General features: G+C 40.9%; 1 protein-coding gene across 3 annotated transcripts in view; it reads left to right on the top strand.

Annotated features, from left to right (window-relative positions):
• erbin (erbb2 interacting protein) overlaps positions 1 to 20,060 on the top strand; it is a 58,139-nt gene extending 38,079 nt beyond the window's left edge. Inside the window, exons 10-27 of one of the 3 annotated variants that reach the window (XM_030435578.1) lie at positions 383 to 527; positions 1,643 to 1,715; positions 3,835 to 3,964; positions 4,075 to 4,190; positions 5,158 to 5,227; positions 7,362 to 7,461; positions 9,236 to 9,357; positions 9,701 to 9,874; positions 10,037 to 10,213; positions 10,745 to 10,862; positions 10,971 to 11,145; positions 11,227 to 12,751; positions 13,254 to 13,397; positions 14,783 to 14,839; positions 14,946 to 15,110; positions 16,010 to 16,102; positions 16,334 to 16,391; positions 16,490 to 20,060. In XM_030435578.1, coding sequence (XP_030291438.1) covers positions 383 to 527; positions 1,643 to 1,715; positions 3,835 to 3,964; positions 4,075 to 4,190; positions 5,158 to 5,227; positions 7,362 to 7,461; positions 9,236 to 9,357; positions 9,701 to 9,874; positions 10,037 to 10,213; positions 10,745 to 10,862; positions 10,971 to 11,145; positions 11,227 to 12,751; positions 13,254 to 13,397; positions 14,783 to 14,839; positions 14,946 to 15,110; positions 16,010 to 16,102; positions 16,334 to 16,381 — 3,432 coding nt within the window. In that variant the 3' untranslated portion in view covers positions 16,382 to 16,391; positions 16,490 to 20,060. Of the gene's footprint in view, positions 1 to 382; positions 528 to 1,642; positions 1,716 to 3,834; positions 3,965 to 4,074; positions 4,191 to 5,157; positions 5,228 to 7,361; positions 7,462 to 9,235; positions 9,358 to 9,700; positions 9,875 to 10,036; positions 10,214 to 10,744; positions 10,863 to 10,970; positions 11,146 to 11,226; positions 12,752 to 13,253; positions 13,398 to 14,782; positions 14,840 to 14,945; positions 15,111 to 16,009; positions 16,103 to 16,316; positions 16,392 to 16,489 lie in introns of all 3 variants that reach the window. The other 2 variants (XM_030435577.1, XM_030435579.1) reach the window with 2 other exon arrangements.
• Positions 20,061 to 21,009: the final 949 nt, after the last annotated feature.

Raw genomic sequence — 21,009 nt, 5'->3', positions numbered from 1 at the left:
CATTTTTCATCCAAATGACCAGCTTGTTTGTAACTGGGTCATAATTAAAGCATTAGATCTGCTGCCAGCATTTCAACAGCATCAGCTGCAATAACAGTCTGGCCTTTTATAAGTCATGACGTCTGAATATAAATGAAAACTGAATACAGCAACTGTTTCCCTCTTTGTCTAGAATACGTGTTTAATCATCGTGTATCCATTGCTGTTTCCTAAGTTACTTTACCCCGCTGCTCAGGATGTTTTGGGGGATTGTTTTAATCCACAGCGTCTGTGTTCAACCCTACTGCCTAATCCTTAGCATAAATCTACAGAGGATGATGAGATATCAGTGAAAACTCTGTGAAAAAGTCTATTTTTTGTGTGTCTCCTCTCATGTATCCAGATGCTGGGGATGCTCAAACAGCTGGTGTACCTGGATGTGTCCAAGAACAACCTGGAGATGGTAGATGAGCAGATCTGTGGCTGTGAGAGTCTGCAGGACCTCCTGCTCTCAAACAATGCCCTCACGCAGCTGCCAGGCTCCATCGGTAAAGATTACAGTGCACACACACATTTTGTTTGATGGAAAATCTATTATGAAACACCTTAACTCCCTTTTAGCTATTGCCAACGTATGTTTCACCCCTGCGTACAATCCTGTGTTGTTTTTGTTTTAAATTTTTTTTTTCGCTTGGTGAAAATACATGTTTATAACACAGAAACACCATCAAACGGATGCAATTACTGTTTCTCCAGTTAGATCAATGTCACAGTTCTCCACAGGGCAGCAGTGTCTCAAGATGTTGAGTCAAAATTATGTCACAACTGTGGATGTAACACAGAGAAACACAGTTAGATCTCCATAACTGCTCTGTTCCTATTGTTATATCTTTGTCCTCAGGTATTTTAGGGTCATTATTTTCATGGATGAAACTTAAAAACACATGTGTTAAACTATGAATTGACCAAACACACTTTCATCCATGTCCTCATGTATATCCAAGAACATATTCATCCTCGGGGGGAGAAGTAGGTTTGACACCACTTGTTTGAAGCTTTGAAACCTTACCATTGCCATGATAATCAACTTCTAAATAAGTAAAAGAAACTTACTGTTTGAAGAAGGAGGTGTTGGATTGGCTGTAAAGATAAAGAGAGCGAAAAATGGACTATGGCATATAAGTAGACTCAAAACTATAATAAACAGAGAGGGAGCATTTTGGCTCCACATGCATGAATGCAGTCATGATCGGCAGGCTGTGATAAGTGTTCAACCCTCCATGTTTGCAACAGCTCAACCTGTCCTAGCTTGTCAAGTGAACTTTTGACACTTTGGAGACGGGGTCGATGTATATTGGTAAATAATGACTGCAGGTTGGATTGCTTGTGTCCGATGCCCCAAAATTGTATTCAGGACAGCTATAGGAAAAAGTCATGTTGATGAGTTAAGGCTACCAGGCTAATTAAATCAGATGAGCCCAGATGCACAGAGTCAGTGTTGATTACCACTAAATTGATTACTGTATTGATGACAGTATAAATTAATCCAATTAACTGCTGTAATGGATTTTCCTCTTTGTTGTGCAACACTAAGTGGTAATCAGTAACTGCCCTGAGCTGTATTTCTGATTCTCTCTCTCTTTTCTTTTTTTTTTTTTTTAAGGCTCACTGAAGAAACTGACCGCACTGAAAGTGGACGAGAACCAGCTGATGTACTTGCCAGATTCCGTCGGAGGGTGAGTGTTACAGAGACAGCTTTAATATCGGCAAAATAAACCCTGAGATCAGTGGATTATTGTGCTGCCCACTGATCGCATAAAAACGTCTGTCTGGGTAAGTCAGATATTCCCAATGTTTTCTGATTCTGCATTTGTTTTGGTTCAACACTGATGATATTAAGCAACCACGTTGATTTATGGAAACAGTTTGAGGTTTGCTTTATCGTGCAATGGTCGATGGTAATCTTTGGTCAGATAACCCTCCAACGCAACACTGATAGTTTGAATCGGCTGAAGCTGTTTTTAGAGTGATATTGTCTGCAGAAGACAGGTAAACCCTGCAGTCAACAGCTGCTGCAGTGAATGAACCACGTCCTCATCTTTCATCTCCAGCATACAGATTAGGCTCCAATTTAATCCACAAATGTGCCCGCTCCAACATCCATGAGTGAGGTTTATTTACATTTACTGACAATTAGCCTGCCACTGTAGCTGCAGGGTTTGTTTCCAAACAACAAACCCTGTCAATTATCCTACATGTTACAATGTGTCTCCTTGTGTAATTTGACACAGATTATGTGACAAAGCCTATGCTTTATTTTAATCCCATGCAAGGATTTTGGCTTAAGCAAGCTGTTTTTTTTATTTATTTATTTATTCTTTCATTCATATGTGGCTGATTTTATCCAGTCCACTGTGTTTATCCCAGTTTTATATTCAGTTGAGAGGGGTCAAATCCAGTGTTTTGGAGTTTTATGGTACTGTAACATGCAACTCAGATGATTTTCATATGAATCCCCCAGAGTGCATTTGCATTTTTCATTCAGCTGAGAGCCCAAGCTGCGCAGCACTACTGTGTAAATATGTGTTTCGTTTGAAATGCCACTACTTAAAATGATGTCCCATGAAGCTTTTAAGATGCATCAGCGTTGTTTGAAGTGTCTAATCGAGTGATTCACTGTCACTGTAAGATATTGTAACAATGGCTGATGTGTGTAAGAGTTGATCTTAGTTCTTGTTTGATGACATCTGAGAGTTTTCAGCACCATTCAGTCCTTTCTTGTCTTATACTTTAAAGGGGGGCAGTTATATTGAGTTATTTCCCAGCTGTATTACAGAGCAATTAGGAACACTTTATAGCTGCATACTGCCCAAATGATTAAGAGGATATCGTTATACTTTCAGGCTATAAAGTGTTACCCACACATAGACTTTACTTGATCAGGGCAGGTATAACAAAGTATATTTAGCAACCCATTTTAGCATTTTTTACTTTATAATTCCACAATCAATTAAGTGGTGGACAGTTGGCCATTGCTCTTCCTCTCCCGTCTGCTGTCAGTCGCACCTATTTTGCAATTTTGCAGACAAAGAGAGAAGCTCTCTGGTGTTGTATCCCTCCTGTAAACGCACAGATTGTGATGCAGTCTCCTATTTGATTGAGACCTACTTGTTGTTGCCTGGTATAAACTTGTAGGTGCACCTGGCTTCTACATAATCAAAAATAACCTTCCTCCACATGCGTCTCAGCTGCTGTTATAAGAACCAAATAACAGGGGACACTATTGCAGGAATAACTATTGGTACTTTCATAAAATAGTATTATAATGAGATATTTCTGTTTCTTACTTGTGTTATTTTTGGTCCCTCTGATCTTTTGTCTCTCTTTTTCTTTTTTTTTACTCACCTATATTGTAAATGAGGTCTCTTCCTTAGAGTTTTCCCGAGTTAAAAAAAGGGTTGAATAAATAACAAGTGCTCCGCAGCCTGTGAAAACAGTTGTATAATGTCTTATGTGGCTCTGGAGGGAGCTCTCTAAAGTTTGATGAAATATGATCTCGGAGATTAAGAATTTATAACGGAAAGCCTGTGTGAAAAACTGGGAATGTGGCGTTTTGAAAGATGTGTGTGTTTACCAGGCAGGGAAGAGTCTGATTTAAAAAAAGATGCTATTGAGCAGCATTGTGGAAAGTGTAGGATTCAGGGCTTTTGGTTCCTCGGAGACCACATTTGTGGAAGTGCGTTCATAAATCACTGGAGTGTTCCTTTCACAAGAGATTAAACTTGCTTCACATGGTATGTACTGTATATATCATGATTGCCCCACATGCTCTAAGTCCACCTTCATCTTCATCAGGCTGACAAATCTGGACGAGCTGGACTGCAGTTTCAATGAGATCGAAGCTTTGCCCTCCACCGTCGGCCAGTGTGTCAGCATCCGTACCTTCGCTGCGGATCACAACTTCCTTATGCAGCTTCCCCCTGAGGTGAGTGTGCATTACAGTGTATACATCTGTTTGAGGAGATATGTTAAATGGTCTGACATGTCAGTCTGGTGGCTAACGGCTCTTTGTCCTTGGTGTCTTCCTCTTCACAGATGGGCAACTGGAAAAATGCAACTGTGCTGTTCCTACATTCCAACAAGCTGGAGTCTTTGCCTGAGGAGATGGGTGACATGCAGAAGCTCAAGGTCATCAACCTCAGCAACAACAAGTGAGTCTGGACTGATGAGTGTTCAGGCATATTGAGGGTCAAGTTTAAGGTCAAAATTGGTTAGGTTTGTTTGTTAATATTCGATTTTCTGATATTTTTCACCATTTTCTCACGCCATTATGTGTCTGTATACTCCACCCAACTAAATATACTGTGCATCACTTCTTGGAATGGTTGTGGCTTAGACCAGAACAGGGTGGTGCTTAAACCAAACTAACAAGATCTTGTTATCTTAAGTCTGGTATTGACATGGGTTGATCAGAAGCTGCTTTGAATAGTATTTATTAGAAAACACAATACCACCTCAGCTGCCCAGTGTGGTTTTCCTTTCATCATAAACACTGATGTTGACATGATTTACTTGGACAATACTCATAAGAAGTACATCATCAGTACCAGAAACTCTTTCAGCCAAGTACTCGCTCATTTCTACAATTCATCGTGAAAATAATAAGCACATTAATCAATGGATGAGATGATCATTTGTTTCAGTGATATTCATATTAAAAGTTGCCTTTTGAGAGGCCTTCCTGCAGCCTTGTAGCAATGTAATTCCTCACTATAAATTGCATGACTCAATGAAAACAAATGAAAAAGTCTTGGTCTCGCTCGACATGAGCACACACGCACTCTGAAACATAACCTGATAATTACAACATCGTGATCGAAGAGTCTTAATTCTGGCTGCAGTGCAAATGGGTTTGGTTTGGAAGCTAAGGCCCGATGGAGGTTTTAATCAGGGGTTTTACATTCCTGGTGTCCGCTCTGTGCCAAATACACTAGATAACTTTGGCTACAGCCCCACAGCACTGAGAAAGAGAAATATGGCTTCAACCTTACTTTAAGGCGGGCCCTTATGTATTCAATTTACCTTAAACACTTCTTTACCTTTGTAAATGCATCAGTTTTTGGGGTTGTTGTTTTTGCATTCAACTGAGTACCTGTGTTTGTTTTTGTTCCACTGCAGGTTAAAAAATCTTCCCTACAGTTTCACTAAACTGAACCAGATGACTGCAATGTGGCTGTCAGAAAATCAGGTAAGATCGCATGTATTATGTATAAATGCCTAGAATAAGTGTTTGACAAAAGGTGCTGCAGAGTTCAGAGCTGTCAGACTTTGATGTGTTCTATAGAGGCTGTACTGGCAGCAGGGTGCGTGACAACATTCAGCTGTAAATTAATCCAGCTAGGCCAAGTAGCTCACAGGAAAACACATTCAAAATTCAGTATACCACTTCCAGGACATTTGATCTAAATGTGCCAAGTGGCAATGAAGGTCAGACTCGGTGATATCCAAAACTCTACATTTTTAAAGAATGAATGTCAGAAAGTGTAATCCTTCCCTTGATTCTTGTTTTAGGATAACAGTATGTCGATCTATCCTGTGAGAAGCTATTAAACCTGTGTGAGAAAGGGCGGCAGCAGCAACTAGCTGGATGTAAATCCCATGTAGTGAGATCAAGGTTACCAGTGTGGTGCTTGAAATTTGGACTTCTGCCTCGGCTAATGTGGCCCTCGACAGGACACAAGATAAGCCTATCAGAGGTCGAAACATTTGAGTTGGTTGAGCTCATGTGTCAGGAAGTGGCTTTGTCATAGCGGTGTAGCTTTGTGTGAGGAAAAGAGTTCTTGAACTTTGCAAAGCGGAGCAGTTTTAATGTGTGCAAAGCGAGGTTGGTGAAGACCCCGCAGGAGTATACTGACTCAGTGTTTTTTGTTTTTCCAGCTTATAAATATTTTCACATTACAGTCTGTTGACTCCAGCCGCATTCTAAGATAAATTATTCATGCCTTTTTCTCTATCCTGGCTGGACTATTCTAAGTCTCTGTTCAAATGTCGTGAGAAATTGTTTCTGGAAAACCGCAGCTTTTCTCAGAATGATGTAGAAGACTCAGCTGCAGAGCCCACATCCCTGTCCTGACCTCAAATCTTATCTAGTATTTAAAAGGCAGCTGACTTAAGACCCTATTAAAGTTTACACCTCTGTTCCCTTTGTTAACTCGTAACCCTACCGATAGTGGATTTTTGAAGCAGTACTGGTAATGATGTTTGAGATTTTTTATAAAATAATATTAATTTCAACCCATAACATAAACATTTCTGTGCTTCAGTGTCTTTAGTCAGCTATAAGATGATATCATCCGATAGATAAACCATGCAGGCTGATATATATATGTCACGCTCTCATCTTAACAGGAAACTGTACAGACAGACTCCACAGTCATATGATCAGGGCTCTTTGACTGTCCCGTAGTTCAACACCAAGGGTCACTAAACTTTTCCCTCGAGGCTCTTCAAACAGCCGTCCTATAGACTGTTATTTTTAATTGTCTCTGGAATCCTGTTTGTACAAACTGGCCTTTTATTGATGTTGAAGTTTAAGTGCATCAAAATTGTATTATTTGCTTTCATTGACTTACATAGCACATAAAGACAACAAAAGGCAGAAGTTCAAGGGCTGCAACATGCAACTATTTTCATTATCAATTGCCCTGCTGAATATTTTCTAAATTAATTGTTTAGTCTGTCTGTATAAAAGAAAAACACCACAATTTCCCAAAGCAACCTCCTAATATTCCTTCTCTTATTCAACCAACAGTCCAAAATTCCAAACACTCTTTATTTACCATCACAAATGACAAAGAACAGCAGCAAATCTTTTTATTTAGTACGCATTGGTTGACATTTTTGCTCTAAAAAATGACTGAAACGATGAATGAATTATCAAAATCATACACAACTAATTTTTCTCTTGATCGACAATTAATTAAATGACTAATTGTTGCAGCTTAAGGTACTTATTATTAGGAGTGCAGCACCTGTTGTGTTAGCAGAACAGAAATTAAACCCAGGAGAGTCAGTACAACAGTAGCAGCAATGCAGTGAGACACAGAGCTACTGTTTGGCAGGTGTGACAATGCCGACAGGGGCCTCAGGGACATTATTGGAGCTTAAGCTTTCTCCATGAAGGAGTGATTGACAGGAAGAGGCACCCAGATGTGATTAAGTAGGGTCTCAGTCAAAGTGAAGCTAGTGGGTGGTTGGGAGAAGACTCGAGGGAAAGCCTCAGCTGGAAGGGACTGTGGGAAATTGAGGGGGACCACGTGAATTTCAACAAAGCACCGTTGATTGCAGATAGCACACTCAAACCTCCTTTGTGTCTCCCACAGTCAAAGCCCCTGATCCCGCTCCAGAAAGAGGAGGATCCAGAGACGCACAAAACCGTGCTGACTAACTACATGTTCCCCCAGCAAACCAGGATTGAGGACTGTGAGTACTGTGCCCTCAAAAAGACTGCTTTTCTCTTTTATATTCTTTCATGCCTAATCTGGCAGATGATCAAACTGCAAATGTGTCTGACCTGTTTTTACACCAATCAGATCTCAGCAACAGGGCTAGATTGTTGTTTTATAAGAAAGTACTTAAAGCTTATTGATGTAAATTTCTCATTCGCCACCATGACCACCATCACCATCTGCATCGTAGCGATCTTATAGGTGACCAGCAAGGATTCCTGTATTTATATTTTATGAGGGCGCTCGTTACCTGAGAGCAAAGCTGAGGAAGAAACACTAGTCTTCTTCTTCTTCTTGTTAAGCATCTGTTAGTTCTGTCTCTTATTACGCCAGACAGCTTGCGCTGGCCCTGTTGCATCTTAGCTTTAAAGTAATTAGTGGTTCACGATCAACATGCTTAAACTACTGAAATGGTAGTGTGTCAACCGATGATTTCTTACGTCAGTGTCAGCAAAGTGTCACACCAACAATAAATGAACTGAAAGTTACTTTATGTAGGTTCTGTCCTCTATTTATCTCCACGCCCCATCTGCTTTATGACATTTTCCACGGTCATCAGCTGGGACTTTTTCCAAAAGACACTTATCTGTTTACTTGTATTTTCCCGAGATGCTGGAATAAGTCAGGACCTGACTGCAGTGATTATGTTTTACAACTTTGATATGAGGCTACACAGCCACACAGCTGGTGACTCATACTATCCACTGTGTGCATACGCCCTGTGTTAGGATGTGTAGATTGATACAGTGTACTCAAAATCATATCTGGTATATTTGTCCAGTTCTAGTCAAAATATCTCATTGCACACAATCCACCTATAAATTAACATTTAAGAGAGATATTCAGACGTGTTTTTAGATCAATTTAATTTGTTCTGTTGGAAGTTTTTTCACTTACGCAAGCAATTTTTATTGTTTTGTTTTTACTTCTTGTTTTAAGTTGGATCTTTTTGATTCATTGCTCAGAATGAACAGCAGTAGCTGCTCTGTCAGGAGTATGTAGTTGTTTTTTAAATTAGCAAGCTATTTTAGTCAAGTATGTGTCAGTAAATGGTAGGCCAAGAGCTTTACAACACAGGAAACCACGCAGACAGACACTTTGATGCATAAATGACAGCTTTCGACTATAGAATATGATGTCACCTTCTTATACATTTGTGTCAAGGTTCAAATTTAATGCACCAGTTAAAAATCTGGCTCTAACACTTCCTGCAAAACCAACAGACACAACAAAGAGCAGATCACTTATGCAGTATGGTAATGCAGAGTTTCAGGAAAGCAGCATCACAAACACAGTCATTATATCATTTCATAGTAATCAGCTTCACCTTTTCTAACATGTAGGACTCAGAAAGGGGCAAAGTACTCAGATCGATTTGAATATTTAGCAGCAGCAGCAAACCCCGTCATGGATGTCAAATGATTGTGCTTCATGTTTGTTGCCCTTTTGGTCAAACATTTAAATAGATTGTCGCGTGAGATTAAAGCTCAAGCCTCAAAGCACTGTTTCCTTTGAACACAGTTTATTCAAACAACAATTACAAGTTTGGGTAATTTGTTATTAAGTTCAAGTGGTTAGCTTCTGAAATTCAAGTTCCTTCACTGCTCCATCAGTTTACTGGCATTGCTCATGTTATGTTTGCGCCATCTTGTGGTCAAAGACAGACTCGTATTAATTACTAACACAATCTAAAGCTTTAACCAAAAACCAACAAATTATCCTTCTTCTGTTTTCTGCTTTTATTTTAGACATCCCCAACTCTGACTCTGAGAGCTTCAATCCGGCTCTCTGGGAGGAACAACGCAAGCACCGAGCTCAGGTGGCCTTTGAGTGTGACGAGGACAAAGATGAGAGAGAAACACCCCCGAGGGTGAGTGTCAAACAATCGTTACATAATATCGGAACAGAAAAATGACTGTGGCAACAAAGTTAGCCGCACTGCAAGGTCCTTGTTTTGATCACAAAGCATTCTTTTGACAGCTTTCTTTTACTTTGATTTAGCTGTTTTTATGTAAATGCACTATTTTGTACAATAGTTTAACTGAGGCCAACTTGGTGCTTTTGCATTTTTGGGAAATGTGTCTGTATGTTATTGAATAGACCACATTTTTCATGTAATTCCTGTTAAACACAGACATCTCACTTCTCCGAGTCCCACTTCTGCAAACGGCAGGATTTCAACAATAATATTGTGGGTATGTCTTCTCTCCCAGGAGGGAAACCTCAAGCGCTACCCAACACCATACCCAGACGAGCTGAAGAACATGGTGAAGACAGCCCAGTCTGTGGCTCACAGGCTGAAGGAGGACGAGTCAAGTGACGAGTCGGGCAGAGATGCAAAACCGATCGAGAGGAACCACATCGGTGTGCAAGACGTAGGAGTAAAGGTCAGCTGAATAAAGCTTGTAAAGTGGAAAAAAGAACCTTTCACTTTCATTTCTTGTGTATTTTGCCTTGTTTTAGTTCCCCTTAAACACACTGCACATTTTACGTGGAAGTGGAAGAACATGTTTGGTTAATAACAGACCATCTGTGCTCTTTTTGTGCAGGTGATAGAGGCCCCCTGTCCTAATGGCATGGCCTCAGATGTGAATCCTCAAGTACCTACGAATGCCCAAAACCCTCCTGCATCAGAATCAAAAGACACTTCAGAATCTTACAGCTCTCAGAAGGTCCCACTCAAATCTTCAGGGGGCTCCATGATGAACCATGAGGACACACTGGAGGTACATTTAGCTCTCTAAATTAGTTCACAAACAAGAAGTATAGCAAAGGCACAGATGTGTCCCCTTTATCTTGAATATAAGTGGAACTAGATGGAAAACTACATACAGAAACTACATACATCAACCGTATCACTGTACAGAATGCAACATGTCTCCACTAATGGAAGAGAGGTTTGTGATTGGGATAGTGAGGAATTTAAACATTAATGCTGCTCTCCTTAGCTGAGCGGCTTGTGGGTCAACTTCGGTTAAAAAAATAAGTACTTCCTACATGAAACTGCTCACAACAAGGTCTGTGGATTATTTAAAGTAACCATGTCATGCTTTCTGGAAAGAGACATTGCAAAGTTAATTTGTGACACATTTATTTAAAGCTTTGAGCACCGGAAGCCAAGTGCCATCTAGTTATCTTATATTCAAGAGAAGGCAGACGCATCTCCAGCTGATGTCTCCAAAATTCAGCGTCTCACACCCAAAAAAAAAAGAGGGTGAGCTGTCCCTTTTTAAGATAATTATTGTGTTTGTCCTCAGGATTCTGAGGAGCTGTCTGATGACGAAGAAGAGATGAAAATTGCAGAGATGCGACCTCCTCTTATTGAGATCTCCATCAACCAGCCTAAAGTAGTGACTTTAAGTAAAGACAAAAAAGGTAAAAGTTTTGTTTGAGTCCTTTTAATTAATTGTATTTTAAGAGAGAAACTTGACACTTGCTTGTGCTGAGATACATAACACTAACTGTGACATTTCTTATTAACAGATGACGCAGACTCTTTGCTGGATGAGACCGTGGCGAACAGCAACCAGAACAACAGTAACTGTTCATCACCATCACGCATGTCTGACTCAGTGTCTCTGACCACAGACAGCAGTCAGGACAACTCTCTGTGCACTCCAGAGAGAGAGGCGAAGATGTCCTTCCTACCAAAAAGCCGGTTAGTATCATTCCTCAACCTGAAGAGTCTTCCTCCTGAATTTAGTACAGAATCTGATGTACCACTTGGTCTGTGTTTTAGGCAAGAAGACGAGAATATGAACCAGCCTAAAGACACCACCCCTCTCCTCCATAATGGCAATGGCTCTGAAACGTCTCTTCAGGCCCTTTTGAAAACCCAGCAGACCCCTCCGGAGAAAATGGGTGACTACGACCTGTCCATGGAGGCCCGACTCGCCTTCATTGAAAAGGGGATTAACAACGGCATGGGAGAAACCTACACAAAGTGGGACCAGATCAATATGAACGTCTCCAAGTTGCCAACAGACAACATGGTTCAGCTGGACGAGGTGGACAAAACCAAGAATGGCTCAGTACACCGGGAGGACTTGGACAGCAAGCAGCAGGGTTTTGGCAACGACAACATGGAGCATTTTCTGAATGGAAACCAGCAGGTCAGTGACTGCATCAATAGTCTGGGCCACAAAAGCCAAGCGATGAGACTAGAGACATCTGCTGTGCATGTGGCCTCGACAGGCGTGACAGCCAGCAGTGACATGTCTCTGTCTCGCAGCACAGAGGAACTGTCTCCAGAGAAAAGGTGCCATCCTCCGCAGGTGACAAAGTCTCACAGTATCAGCAACATGGAAGCAGGGGGCATGAAGCTGTACGCTTTTGAGGGGGATGCTGACTCCTATGAAATGGCAGGAATGACGAGGATGGCAGGAGTCGGCGCAGGGCCAGGGGCTCAGGGCCAGAGCATCGTCAGGAGCAAGTCAGCCAGTCAGTTACTCAACGACCAGACTCTGCAGGTCTACCCCGGCTCCTCTGCATCTTCCTCAGACCTGCTTTCCTCCTCTAAGCCTCCTGCTAGCACCAGCAGATATCCAGTCTCCTCCAGCATGGCCATGGGCATCTCTCCTCCTCAGTACAACATACAGTACACCAGCAGTGCCGTGCCTAAAGACGGCCTCTGGACCCAGAGGACGCCCATGCCCCCAGAGCACCAAGGCTACCTCCCTCCTCCTCCACACTCATTAGCCAACACCAACTTCTCAAACCGTAATCAGGCGCCTCCCTACCCTCTACAGCCCCAGCAGAGAGGGCCTCCCATGGGTCCCAAACCCCCTGCGGACATGTGGGCTATGGAGAGACTTCATTCTACTGGAGGCCAGGGTAGAAGCAGCACTCTGCAGAGGCAAAGCAGCACTGCCTCCACAGCCTCTATGGGTGACCCAAGGCGCATGCAGGTGCCCGATGGGGAATACATGACGTACAGAGACATTCACACCCTCGCCAGGGGGCCGCTGGCCATGAGCTCGGCCATGCAGAGGCCCCTCTCCGCTCGCACTTACAGCATCGACGTACCCGGGGCATCTAGGCCGCTGGGCGGCAGGCCGCAGCCCCACGAGCTTCCAGAGAGGACCATGTCTGTCAGCGATTTCAACTACCAGCACGGCAGCCCCAGCAGGAGGCCCAACACCAGGGTTAAGTCTGAGCACTCGCTGCTGGACGGACCTGGACAGGTGTCAGGAGGAGCAGGAAGGGTGCCAACTGACTGGAGAGACCAGGTGATGCGGCACATCGAGGCCAAGAAAATGGAAAAGGTAAAAATGACTTCTGCAATATCTGAATTGATATGTGCTTTTTCTGTCTCAATATTTCAGTTTCAAGGTGATATTGGTATTTAACTAGTGTTTTTGTCGTGGTTAACTTTAGACATGTAGATCACTTTTGTTAGTCCAACATTATGAGTACACTCATCCGTTCAGGGCAGCACAGCAAGACCAGAGCTATAAAGACTGCATTATGTTAATAAGAAGAAAATATCTGTAAAGTATGTCTTTAACCTTATTTTAAAGGGTCGTTTCACCTAAACTCAAAAAGACATATGTTGGCCGTAGCCTGGGTGAATGGACCCTTTAAGATAAAGTAGAGCAAAGCCTACTAACCCAGCTGTATGTAGAATATTCCAGATTCACTGCATGTTTGTCTGTATATGCTGTAAACCTTTTTGTTGTGCCTGTTTATGTCACTCATTTGGTGGATTGCATGGCCACCGCTGACGTGTCTGTTGGTGCTGGTTGTTCATGTCGTCCCTGTGTTCAGAATGCGCTGTCTCGCTCCTATAATTCCAATAACTCTCTGCTGAGCCGGTCTCACTACGGCAGCTGTAGGGATATGCATGCCAGCCAAGGGTCCCTGGTCTTTAGTGTCAGGGACGGACAGCCCTACGGAGCTCTGGGCTTCTGTGTGAGTACTGTGAACTTGACGTTAGCTCCTGCAGCTCGTGCTAAGCCAGGGCTTCCTGCTAGTTTCACATCCTGTAGAAGATAAGCAGTGTCTGTTTCCTTCTCTCCTCGACGTTGAGAAGTGATCACTGATCCGCAGCCATCTTTCACTTGTCCTTTTATAGGCAAGTGAAAGTATGTCTCTCCTAACCTCTGATTTCTCACAACCACAAACCCTGTCTAGTACGTGTGATGTCCTTTTCTGGCAAACAATGGATGGATTCTAACAGGTTTTGTTTTTATCGTTGTGTAGCTTCTCTTAGTGTTTGGAAGGGGCTTACTAATTTTTTTTTTGTACCATCGTGTTGTTGGTTTAGTGGCTTTAGTTCCTCCATGATAGAATCCGAGAAGAACAAACTGAAATCTGACCGATTTAACGGCTACAGAGTTTTAGCTCATCTAGACAACAATTTAAAATCTGCTCAGACGTTTTCAGAATATTCAAAGGAGGCATTATCCAATTAAATGTGTGCCAATTTTCATACATTTACATGAATCTGAATATTGGATTAGTCCAGGTTTAAAATTCATGTTTTTTTCTGTCGAATTATTAGTTGAGGTTCTTTATTGAAGGAATTTTAAAAGCTCCAGGATATAGATAGGAATAACACTGGAAAGTTGGGTAAATACTGCTGAAGTGGACTTCATCAGGCCAATCTCTTTGTACAGAAAGCCTAACTTAATTTGTGCTCAAGTTAATAATCCGATATTTAATTTGAGTATCATGTATGGTACAAAAAACAACCCCTTTTTAAACCTGCCAGGTTCTTTAACCTCATGTGTGTTTTACCTCTCCACCCTTTACCACTCACATCTTGTGACTGTATTTCATCTCAGCAAAAATTTATTAATTCTTTCCTTTTACTGCACTTTAATAATTATTTTGCCCATTCACCATCTTCACTTCAACTCTCGATCACTTCAGAATCACTTCATAACCTCTCACTTTGTGTTTGGGGATGAAAAGTGTGTTTGAAGAAGGTAAGTGGGAGCAGTGTGCATTTTTTAAGTGGTTAGAATCCGTAGAAGAGTGAAAAAGCTGTCTGAGAGTGTTGTGTAACCCCTTCCCTACTTAACATTTAAGATTCACTTGATCTCCAGCAAGCTAATGTTCAGAATTACACGCTGCTTAGGGTCTGAATAGAAACTAAGCACAGTTTAATCTCAATTTTAATCAGATGTGCCCCTTTCCTCTCGTCTGAAGCAACACATTCCTGCCTAATGCCATTACCAGACATTAAAAATGTTCATGTCAGTGTCTTATTATCCGTCTTCCCCATTATCCTTCGTTGTAATTTCAGTGGAGTGAGGTTTGATGTTAACAATCACCTCTTTCTTTCCTTTCAGGATGATGTGTTCAGTCCTCAAGGGCAGCAAAGCTACACCTTGGACCCTCACAGAAAAGTAAGTTTAGTCCTTACGGAGCTTTGAAGAGGATATTATCTATATATGATACAATACCGGAGTCCACAACAACAACAACAACAACAACATTACATTTGTTTCCTAGGTGCCTTTGATGAATGGTCAGATGGTCCCTTCTGGTCGTCCTCAGATGACCCAGGCGCCGATGGCCCGCCACCCCTCCAGAGAGCAGCTCATTGATTACCTGATGCTCAAAGTCTCTCATCAGCAGCCGGGACCCCCACGTATGCCACAAGACGCACTGCAAGAGGTGAAGAATGGTGTTTGTGTGAAGTTAATTTAAGAAGTACAGAGTGTGTTAAGAAGTTGATTAGATCTTGATGTTGTTCTGTGTTGGCTTGGCTAAAGTTTGATTAAAGGAATAGTCTTACATTTGGGGAAAAATGCTTATTAACCTTCTTGCTGAGAGTTTAATGAGAAGATTGGCACTCTCTCATGTCTGTCCATGAAATATGCAGCTATGTTGAGTGGAAATGAGTGAAACAACCTCAACAAGATGCAGTTTTCTTCTCAGAGTCATACCTGGTTTCATGGCCAAGCAACTTAAGCACAGTTGAAACACCAAACGTTTTCGATACTCAGCTCTTTTTTTTATTGTTGATACTTTAGGAGATTACTTGCGCAGACTTTCTGGCGATGTCAGGAACTACCGGTTGGCTGAAACCAGCCAGTCATCTCAGTAGCTCGCAGCTCAGCTCCTGAGATGACGGGCCAATTAATGTCTGTGGCTATCACTGGATGAACTGGCTTATTTCAGCAGCCCCTATTGGTAATATACAGCTAGCTCTGATTTCTCTTTTCCTATTTGATATATGATTATAATTTCCTCTGATGGTTAAAAACCATATCCTGTCATTTAGGCTTTTGAACAGATTAAAAAAACAAGATAAAACGGGTTAATTAGTGAGCTTTAGAAATGCCGGTCTTACTCTTGGAGTATAATCAGATTTCCCAAAAGGTTAAACCAAGTTGTCAGATGTAAGAATCTGATTTCACCTGAACGTTATTCACTTGTGTCTCATGTAGCTCGTAAGCCAGTTCAAAAAGTAAACTCCTGTTGTGGTTTCAAGACAGATGTGGGATCATTGTGTAATTAACCATGAATGACTGTGCATAAATGGCTAATGAAAGTGTGTGGGTGTGTTTCAGATCCGTGTGAAAGTGGAGAAGAATCCAGAGCTGGGTTTCAGTATATCAGGAGGAGTGGGAGGCCGAGGAAATCCCTTTCGTCCAGATGACAATGTAAATTAATATTTGTATTAATAGTACCATTACAAAATCGATACGTAAGCCTTTTGTTCCATTAGTATTTATATTTTCACAGAAATTGAATCATCTGTCCTGAGTTGTGTTGTTCTAAAATGTGTTGACAACAGTGATGCCATAGTTTCAATGATATTATCAGTCATTATAGTTTATTTTGATATTCCAATATTTCCAATGTATTTAATTTTAGGGTATATTTGTGACAAGGGTTCAACCGGAGGGGCCAGCGTCCAAGGTTCTTCAGCCCGGAGATAAAATCATCCAGGTAATCTGTCTGTTCAAAATATCACACACCCTTTATCAATCAGTTCGAGGTTTATCAGGATTTTTCTCATCGATGATAATATCTGTCTTTTCTTGCAGGCGAATGGATACAGCTTTGTGAATATCGATCATGGGAATGCAGTGTCCCTCCTGAAGACATTTCCAAGCACTGTGGATATGACTATCATAAGAGACGTGCAAGCATAGACTCAACTGACCTCTAACGTGGAAGACACGAGAAGAGAGACGGACAGAGAAATTTATGTTGACTCTCATATTTTTATACGCAGAAGGACACTGATCTGTTGATAACCTGTTGGGACTATTTATAGTAGAGATCTTCATAGCCTTGACTAAACGGGGGGAAACCACTGAATGTAGTGGATCGAAGTGAGACGGCGGCGAAAACCTCTGCAAGTACGAGTCCTCAAAAGGCCATCACTGTGGTATATATATTTTTTTACAAAAGAAGCTGAAGATACGACCTGCTCTGAAGCAAATAATTACTGTGGTCTCTGTACAGATCATCTTTTTCCCTTTTTCTTTTTTTTTTTTTTATTTAGTCCAAATCTCATAAATCCTTTATCATACATTAGGTTTTGTTTCTGCGGATTGGCATGAATTGACCACTCAGGGGGCCGGGCTCCCTCTCTTCTGTCGTCCAGTTTGCCTTTTTGTTTTTTTGGTTTAAATTGAAGATGTTGAAACCATTTTCTGGTCTGCAGTATGATCTTAATGGAGGACAATGTTACGTGCTTTTCATGTGGAGACGAATGTAGATCAAGGAGGTGTTTGATTTTGATTTGTCGCAGAGAGATTTTTTTTTTTTTTTTGGTGTCTCTTCGTGCAAAATCCAAGAGTTGGTAGAGGAGGGAATCATCCACCCCCTGCTTCCATTGAACCTGTGAACACCCTCCAGCGTACGGATACGATTCTGTCCTCACTTCCTCTCAGCATATCTCCTCACAGCAACTGCTCAGCATATCACCTCTCCAGACCACTACTACCTGAGCTGTGTGGGAAAGCATCCATCGCAATATAAGTGAATCACGGCTTCTGAGATTAAAAAAGTGTCGTCTGCATGTGATCATCTAATGAGTCTGGGAAATGGAAAGGAAACTCAAATGTTGGGGAAATGGGAGAGGGGGAGGTGTAGTATGTGTTTGTTCAGCCTTAAATCTGTTTAGTTAGTCAGACGTTGTTTTCTTTCCAAGGCAAAAGTTTGACATTTTGGGAAACATGCTTGTTCTCTTGAAGCACAACCAATAAGCTTAAGCTAGCATGTAGACTGGTAACAGAGGGAAACTGCTAGCATGGCTCTGTCACCAGCACTGCTGAAGCTCATCTATTAAAAGGTTCAGTCTTCTGTGTTTAATACATGTAAAAACAAACTTTCCGTTACATCAATGGGCCAGTGCCAGTCAATTTTTCACCTATTCAGTCTGATGAGAATTGTTGGTCTGGTGCATACCCCAAAAACGTTTTCCAGCTTCCAGGGTTTACTTCCTGGTTGTGCTGCTCACGGAATATGTGCAGTAGAGTTTACTAGCAAATGTCAAACCTCCATCGAACCACAATCCATTACAATTGACCTTGTTTGCAGTTCGAGCCGTCATGTCAACAGTTTCGCACACGTCTCCTTTATAATGGTGCTTTATGGGGAATGTTTGGCTGCAATTCCGTGAGTGGCCACTGGGCAAAACTGGAAGCAAGGCTGAGCTTGCACCATTGAACCCTGGTCTTAACCTTGATGTTTTCCAATTTGCCTATTTCCCAAAATGTCAAACGATTATCTTTTAAGTAGCGAAACATATGGCGGTTATGCTAGTTAACCAAAGCAAGTTTGGAAATTGTGGACAGAAGGCAAACGCAGGAGACAACTTCAGAAAGAGATTTGAATAAGAACATGTCAACATTTCACTTGTTTGTTTTTTTTATTTTTTAAGGGCTTCATCTTTCAGGTGGCCATCAGTGACACGAGTGTGTTTGTATTGTCGGGGTTTCAACATCTGTTGGTTTGATTTTTTTTTTTTTTCATACATGGGAGAAGACCACAGTTTGCCTTTTTGTTGTGTCTACACAGATGTTTTATCATGCTTTTACTCATCACTTTGGAGCCGTTCCTCCATCTGTTTTTCTTTTTGTTTTCTTTGCTGTACAGAGTCGAGTTGGGAGAAAGCAAGTTGTCAAGTGCCATAGACCTTGAACTGTTTGAATAGGGGAGGACCTTTGACCCCAGAGCCCAAGCAATATTCACATATTCACAACCTTCTGAGTACATTTGCAGCATATTGGCTTGAAAGCAATACGTAAGCCTTTATTTTCGAGACATCAGAAAGCATTTTTAACAAAACACAACCTTTTAGTAATCCCTGATGATTTTACATGATTTTTTATATTGTGAAAAGAATCTTTTTTTGTAATGAAATAGCACAGGACATATATATACAGTAGTGCTTCAAAAAAAGAAAGAAAGATTTCTCTGCATTGTGTAAAAGTGAATGTTTGTGTCACTTTGCCCGAGGCTTTTTACTGTTTGTTTGCTTAGACTACCATAACACCCGATGTTCATCTGTGCAAAATAATCAACTCACACTGTTGAAGTCACTCAAAGCTGCATCTCAAAAAACATCCCTGATGTTTGTCAAAAGAACTGTCGGAAGGAAAAAGATGTTTTTAAATCCACCTCATGTTCGTCTCTGTTGATATTCATCCACTTGTAAATAACTCTTCAGTGAGACGTGTTTCCAGGAGACATGGAAATGATGAAATTCACTTACTAGGTAACGAACCCATCAATTTAAATTCTAATAGCACACTTGTGACCACTGAATTGTTTGTACAATATATAAAAATGGCGTTCCCTCAACTTGTTTACAGTAGGTTGTGTCCTCTGCTGTACTCTTCCTGTATGTTTGACCCATATTTTGTGCTTGTGGCACTGTTGAACCAAAATGAAATTACACTGTGGTAATTAACAATGAATTGTCCCGCTGATAAGAATAATAATAGTCACACTGTTTTAGCTGTTCTAAGTGAAGCTGTGCCCTTGATTTTTAAACTCAATCTAAAGTTTTATCCACAAGCAAATGACAGTATAATAATGTGCATTTTCCCACATTTCTCACAGAACGTTTTAGTGTTTTACACAGATGAATTATTGTTTATATTTTATGAATTTTGTTGGTGATTTTCCTGTAGACTTTTTAAGAGTAGGGGGGGAAAAAAGACATTTCTGGGGTACTGGTCACTTTATATTCATGGCAAAAAGCATACAGTCTGACATTGTAGACAATCTTGGGAGATAAAAACATGTCACATTTTTCATCCACGTCGGTCCGTTTTTCTTACGCTCCCGTATCGTTCTTATTTATTTAGCAGTCTTCTGTGGTTTTTAGACCTTACTAATCAAATTGTAAATACTCTAAAAACAAGTGAGAAAAAAAAAAAGAAATTAATAATGGCATTAGTGACTTGCGATTGTAAAACCAGCAATAAATTGCAAATGCAGAGGCACCCGTTTTAATGTATAGCTAGTATTTCTAAGGTTTCTCTGGAAACAGCCACAGTGAGATGATGATTGATATGCATTTATCCAACATTCCAGATTTTTGTACATAATTACCTGTTTCTGAAGTAACCTGTGGAAAATAAAACTAATGCTCTTTAACATGGATTCTGGGGTCTTCATTTCATCCATCCAGTGCAGTAAATGAACAACACAGTAGTGATTCAATTAGGAAAAGACACAATAATGTCACATGTGAGTTTTAATTCCTACCCGCTGATAAATCATGGTGCTGTATGTAAACATGTGACTGAACTTGGAAGGATTTCATGCGTGCTGTTGTTTGGAATTAATAAAAAGTATAAGCTTGTAAAGGTTTTTGGAACAAAGTGTGTGTGTGTAGGATGGTGGACACTCTTGCTGTGTGTGTTTTGTCAGATTGGGACTGCTACTAATTTCTTCTGAAATATGGTGTTTTTTCTCCCACAGCAGCTGCTTTCTGTTAACATGTTGCACAAATGCTAGTTTACGTTTAGGCATAATTGAGACCAGACTGAAAAGACATGGGATGGAGATAAGTTAACACCAACAGGATAAACCTTTTTTTAATATAACTCGACTTTAGCGCCACCTTTTGGTGTGTTTTTTTTTGTTAAGAGTAGCAGTTTTTTATGTACATTTTTCACCCTTTTAATATCTTCGGAGTGTGATGAAGATATAATGATCTTCACTTGAGGAGATGTACTTTGTTCCTTTCCATCATTGTTTAAACTTTTTGAATTATCACTAAAAATGTGTTTTGGTCCAGACTTGCTGATCCTGCAGTAGAGAGGGCTGCACTTTTCCGGGCTGCAGTGTCAGAACCGTAGTTTAATACTTATTGTTTTGAAGATTTATTCCACCCAAATAATCATTTGCAAATCATTATGTATGATTTTAAAAGTTGATTCCACACAAATACTGCTTTCAGTACTTATGGTTTTAAATCCTTATTCCATCAAATAATACTTGGCCTTTCAATTCATCTCGGTTGTCAACAGCTGCAATTTGTGTAATTGGCGGAATTAGCTAATCATACTCACTCACTCTAAACTATGACTTGGTGTGATAT

This window comes from Sparus aurata, chromosome 12 (genome assembly GCF_900880675.1).
Source record: "Sparus aurata chromosome 12, fSpaAur1.1, whole genome shotgun sequence".
Lineage (NCBI taxonomy): Eukaryota > Metazoa > Chordata > Actinopteri > Spariformes > Sparidae > Sparus > Sparus aurata.
This window is presented reverse-complemented; position numbering and strand designations above follow the sequence as displayed.